Here is a 6,190-nt window from a genome sequence, read left to right on the forward strand (position 1 = left end):
GAGGACAACGCTCAGCGAAAAATTTGGCCGAAAAATTGCTATCCATTAAACCGCTCTGGTTTGCCCTGCGGAGAATTGTTTAACCTACAACATAATGTCTTATATAGAAATAATGATGAGTGATGAATGAAACACCCACGTTTAACGTTTTACGTCGCGAGTGAACGAGAAAACGCGCGGCGCGTCGTAGCACTCAAATTCACTCCAGCGCGTCATTCCTCCGACTGCCGTAACTCTTCAGATGCAGAAGAGAGCGGCGTCTTCGTCGGGGAGTAGCTTTACATATCGGTAGGTTGAGATGAAATTTACGAGCGGCGGAACGAGATGGATTCTAAAGGGATGGGAGGGGGTCGGGATGCGGGCTGAAGTGCGGCGGGGACGAGGAAAGAAAGAAAGACACAGGGCAGACGTTGCGCACGTTTCATATCAAAATATATTTGTGCATAGACAAGAAGACAACCGTGACAGGTAATCTCGTACCTAACATACGTCAGTCATACACCAAAGGCACGCGTGCGTAACCGTCACACATTCACACTCGCCGTAACGTAACTCGGCACACGCACAGTCGCGCGCGCCCGCGCGCCTCCGCCCGAATTAAATCCACGCGAATCGCGCGCATGCACGCGTACGTTGTTGTGTGTTACCGTGACGAACACACACCGGTTGCGCTACTGCTCTGTCGCTGGTATCGGATTTTATACAGGTAAACGCGAAGGTGAAGTTCCGCTTGATGCAGCCGCAAGCTCGCGTAGTACTCAAGAATGCTCTCTCGGGTAAGATTCATCTCGCTCCTTGAGCCAAGCGGCTGTCTCTCCTTCTCTCTCGGACTCGTCGTCGTCGCTGATAAAATATACAATTACAACAATTCGTCTCACGACGCATTCGTACGACGCGCGCTGTACCATGCATTCGCAACACACACACACACACACACACACATGCACGCGTACACACAATCGTTACATACGTGCCATACGCTCTTGCGCACGCAGACGCGCGCTCACGCACACGCTCTCCACTTTTCTAACAAAATATATTAGCTTTTTATGTACATAAATCTCGAATATAATAATAATAAAATTAATAAAAGCTAAAAGTATATAATACAAGGGCGTTGTGGGGGATGCTCGGTTGTTGTTGTTGTTGTCCAGCCGCGTCTCGCCGAAAGTGCGAATACGGAAGCGAGTACGTATCGAGAAGTGGAGAGGGGGGTGGGTGAGGGAGGGTCGGTGTCGACTGTTAAAACCACGTCGGGACGGACGGAACGGATCGTCGTTGCCGATGCAGTCTCGACGTGGTTGTTGCTTTTTTTTCCTTTTTAGGTACTTGGTAATTGAAAGGAGGGCGATAACCTAAGTTCATTAATTTATCGTTAACTAAGAACCGAATCTAGGTACAACGACGTGTACGTGTCTTTCGCGTTGGAGGCGTCACTAGGTGCCGTCTTGTGGTACATGCGAAACGTAGTGTACAACTAAGGTGAGAATGCTCGCGTGAATCATCGAGAGGCCGTGATTAGTTGGAGGATCCGTCGGCTCGCCTCAGTGTTGCGATTTTGCGAGCGCCCACACCGTGGAGGACATCCTCCGCTGGTCCCTCGGGAAGAGAGGTCCTTCGGTGGACCGGCGCTGCGCAAAATCTTACGATCTTATCGTGCGAAAGTGCGTCGAGGGAAGAACGACACCGAGCGAGATACCGACAAGAAACAAGTCGCTTCGGGCCCCGAGTAGCGAAGGTGATATGCGGGAGGGAGCGAAGAGCCATAAAGATCCCAACCATCCTTATTATCGCTCCTTCTCCCTCTCCTTCTCTCACTCTCCGATTCACGGGACGTTTCCTGACAACGATAATATTGCTTCGCAAGATCGCAATTTGATTGGATCGGCGCGAGCGATTTCTCACGGTTTACCGCCTCCGGTTTTCGTCTCTCCTCGCGCCTCTCTTCTCCCCTTTCAGTGTCCGGACGGCACTTTCTCCCTTTCTTCGAGCAAAGGGCTCATATCCCGCGGATAGAGGTATCTTTTCTTTTTTACCAGCACGCGCATCAAGTTGACCGCGTTCCTCAGCCAAGCTCGCCTCGAGTAGGTCGCTTCCCGATCATCCTCCTACGCGGCTCGCCGACTCCCCTCTTCACTCTCTCTCTCTCTCTCTCTCTCTCTCTTTCTTTCTCTCTCAGATGCTCGCGCCTTCGCGACTCTATGTCGCGTTAACGACAACTGTCGGCACGCACGTGCGCTTCCATCGCGCGCTCCGGAGTCGCGAGCGAGAGATAAAGATCGAAGACGCGAAAGACGAAGGAAGAAGAAGAGAGATCGAGAGCGGGTGTGAGGATGAGCGAGTGAGCGAGTGAGCGAGAGGAGGAGAAGTCAGAGAGCACGGGAGACCACTTCTACAGAGGCGCACGCGGTGAAGCCGAAGAAGAGGCGCGGGAGGAAACGGAAGAAGCGACTTCGCCTCACAATCGGATCGGCTTGATAGCCCAGGGACGCGAGTCCACGATGATGTCGGACGACGACTGCGTCGTCGGTACGCGACTGCGAACATTGCATGACGACTGCGCCGCGACGCTGATGGTTGTGCGCTACATGGGTCCAACCGCGTGTTGCTGGAACTGGTCGAGGTGCCTGGAGATCTCGCGGTGCAACTGCTCGGGCACCACGCCGACACTGCTGAAGAGCGACCTGAGCACGTTGAGCTCCTCGGTGAGCAGCTCGATTCTCTTCTTCAGCATCTCGTTGTCCTTCACCAACATCTTCACCTTCTCCTCGGTCTCGCGTGACCGTACCTTCGCCTTCTCGCGACTCTTCCTCACGGCGATGTTGTTCCTCTCCCGTCGCCTTCTGTATTCGTCGCTCGCCTTGTCGATAGCCTTGGTCTGCTTCCTGGCAACGTTGGCCGCCGCGTGATGCTGATGAGCCATCACCGGCTTCATGGGGCCGCCTCGCGGCGGCTGGTGAACGTTCGGCGCGCCAGGATGGCCGCCGGGCACCGTGGACGGCGTCAAGGTGGTGAAGGTCGGAGCACCATTCGCGAAGGGGCTGTTCGTCACTGGACTGTAACCGGCCGGTGGATATTGAGGGCAATGGCGCCGGTAATCCGCCGGGTCCAGCGGCTCTTCCTTGATGCTGGGCGATTCTGAGCTCGAGCTGTTGCTATCGCTGCAGCTGTTGTTGCTTTGATGGTAGCTCGCACCGCTGTGCACAGGCTGCGGCATGTAGGCAAGAGGAGTCGCGCGGGGATAAGTTCTGACATGTTTGACGGCGCTGTTATTGGCGCCGAGCATGTCCAACAGCCCGTCGTTGAAGTGGTTGTCGTCGATCAGGTGCTGCAGATCCAGCGAGATCTCCGGGGTATTGAGGTCAGTGAGCTCGCCGGATGCGGCGCAGTGCTCGGCGTATTGCTGGTGCAAGCTCGCCTTGCTGGCGGAGACCTTGCTCACCACCGCGCTGTTCTGCTGCTGGTTGTGGTTGTGATTCACCTGCAGCGTCGAGTTGTTGTTCGTGGTGTTGTTGTTTTGGTTGCTGGTGTTGTTGTTGAGCACCTGGGACTTCTTCAGATCGCCCGCACCCTGGGCCTGGGCCTGATGAGCCGATGTGTCGTACATGACTGGTGAGTCCATCATTTCACTAGCACATCACAAAGGGAGAGTTCCCGCGCGAGTCTTGTTACCGCGACTTTTCTTCACACCGCGCGAATATCACCTGTGTTGTTATATATATATATATATATATATATATATGTATGTACGTATGCGTGTGTGTGTGTGTGTGTGTGTGATGTATGCACGCGCGTGCGCGCGTGCGTAAGTGCGAATCGCGTAGAGCACGATCCGCGCGCCGAGAGAGAGAGACGTCCGCCTAAGCAGCTTCTACTCGTTCATCCGTGCGTAGTCTGTCTCCCTCTCCTGCGGCCGTCGTGGCGCGGCGGCGCGTAACTACGTCTTCGCGAGACAAGCCGACAGAAGACGAGGAGAGGGTGGTAGGTACTTCGACGGTGAGAGAATCATCCGCCGTGTGTCGTCACACCGTCACCGTTCGCCACTGTCGCCGGCAACAAACGGACGTTTCCCCGAAATCACGCGTCGGGACTGCTGACACTGTTCCAAGTACTTACTTGATGATCCTATATATTTCCGACACCTCGAGGACGACGGCCACACGTTTCGTTCGTCGCCGTCGTCGTCGTCGTCGTCGTCGTCGTAGTCGTCGTCGTTGTCGTCGTCGTCGTCGTCGTCGTCGTCGACGCAGTCTCGTTTAAGAACTCGAGCGGGCGAGCACGTCGCACGTCGTCCGTCCCGGCTCGCTCGCGTGTTCGCTCCGCGCGCCAACGCGGTTTACTGACGCCTACGTGTGCACAATCGGCTCTATGCCTCGGTTCTCTCGCACCAGGGTACAACACACGGGGAGACTACTGCGAGAGGACGAACGAGCGAAAACCCGATGCGACGATACCACCCTCGTGAGAGTTGGCGCGCGACTGAGCACCTCCGCACCATGTCGCAAGCTTTCAATGTGGCGCGCGCCGAGAGCACTCCGTGTCTCATTGCGCTTGCGCCCGCGACGCTCGCGCTTCCCTCCGTTTACTCCGCACTCGCCTCTCTAGCGAATGGTCCTCTCTCGGAGGGACCGACCGCGGTACGTCCACACGGTGCTCTCTCCACGTCTCGCGGCGCTCGCTCGCTCGCTAGTTACTTTCCCCTCGCCCCGCGCCCAGCCACCCGGGACCCCTTTATCATTCGCTCTCCCTCTCTCGCTCGCTCGCTCTTGCACGCGTCGTTTTTTCCGCTCGCCGCTGTGCAAGCCCCCCCCTCTTCCTCTCTCTCTCTTTCTCTCCGTCATTCCCCACCGATTTCCATTCTTTTTCCATATTTCCCTCCTCGGTCCCTGGAGACCGTCTTTTCGGCTGTCTTTTCCTCCGTCCCGCGCGCCTCGTGCCTGTAATCTCACGAATGTCGTTTCTTTTCTCTTTCGTTCTCCTTCTCTCTCTTTTTTTTCTCGGCCTCTCTCTCTCTCTCTCTCCTCGTCAGCAATCCTCGCGTTTCGTGGCATACCGCCGCGTTCCCCGTCCGCGCGGCTTCGTCCGCGGCGGCGGCGGCGGCGGCGGCGGCGGCGGAAAAACTTTTCCGGCGCTTGATTCTCCGGCGGTGGCACTCGCGACACACGCCGTGCACGCACGACGAAAGGTAGCCTTCCTTCCACTCGATCGTTGTACGGATTTCCCGCTCGCACAATTAGCTTCTGCGGTTCGCAGGCCGACCATTCGCAGGCGAGCGCCGCGCGAGCGACTCTCACGTAGCGGATTCGGCGGCGCTCGTGTTCAACTGGAAGCTGAATCTCCTCGACGTACAACATCATCGATTGTATTCAATCGCGTTGCTTCGACATGATTTTTGTTGTCGGATGCGTCGCGCGATGTTTTACACGCTCCGAACAATGCGTTGCAACGTGGAGGCATCGTGTGTATCGCTCGTGCAACGTCGATTGACACGACACTGTGATATCGGTATTCCGAACTCTCTCTCTTATCGATAAAAGTGGAACCGAAAGTATCGTGTATCAGAAGCCAATCAGAAGGCTCCCGACGCCGCTTTTACGACGATTTTTATCGATGGGAGAAGGTTCAAAATACTGATCTATATACTCATTTCCGTTTTCCCTTTTCGAGGCGGTCAACGACATTCCATCGTAATTCACTGGAACGTGCCGTCGTCTGTACGTTACGATATTGCGCAATTGACGGTTACCGATCGAGTGGGATCTTATGCCGTTATACCTGTGATTCTTTGCCCGACATTGTCCGAGATCTCGCGACGTGCAGATGTGATTGTCGTTCTTCTCGAACGCACTTTATTTCCTTATCGGCGGCGTCTCTTGACTTTGATCGATTTGTCGAGATCTCCACCGTGAGAACGTTTATCCTCGCGTCGTATTTCCCGCCTTTCTTTCTTCTCGGGATTTCTCGGAGTTTTTTCCATCGTTGCTTTTCCGGCGTTATTGCTGGATCAATAGATCAATAGATCCAGCTCGACAACCAGCGACTTCCGCGCGAAATGCTATATCGCGATCAAGCGCGTAGCGAGCGCTCGCCCGCGCGAATAGGCGAATCATCGTTGCGTCATGTTTTGATTGTTTATCAACTAGGATTTTTATCTCAATATCATGCGCACAGTGCCTTCGCGTGCGTTCAT

General features: G+C 55.1%; 1 protein-coding gene across 1 annotated transcript; it reads right to left on the reverse strand.

Moving 5' to 3' along the window:
* Positions 1-415: 415 nt before the first annotated feature.
* On the reverse strand, positions 416-4,637 carry LOC105182565 (slow border cells). The gene has a single exon (XM_025304693.1). It carries the CDS (start codon positions 3,623-3,625, stop codon positions 2,585-2,587), a length of 1,041 nt encoding a protein of 346 aa, XP_025160478.1. The 5' UTR covers positions 3,626-4,637; the 3' UTR covers positions 416-2,584.
* Between the last annotated feature and the right edge of the window lie 1,553 nt (positions 4,638-6,190).

Source organism: Harpegnathos saltator, unplaced genomic scaffold (assembly GCF_003227715.2).
Source record: "Harpegnathos saltator strain DR-91 unplaced genomic scaffold, Hsal_v8.6 scaffold639, whole genome shotgun sequence".
Lineage (NCBI taxonomy): Eukaryota > Metazoa > Arthropoda > Insecta > Hymenoptera > Formicidae > Harpegnathos > Harpegnathos saltator.

What these genes read in the sequence shown, in the direction of transcription:
- LOC105182565 (XM_025304693.1), bottom strand. Translation starts at nt 3,625, where the DNA reads ATGATGGACTCACCAGTCATGTACGACACATCGGCTCATCAGGCCCAG.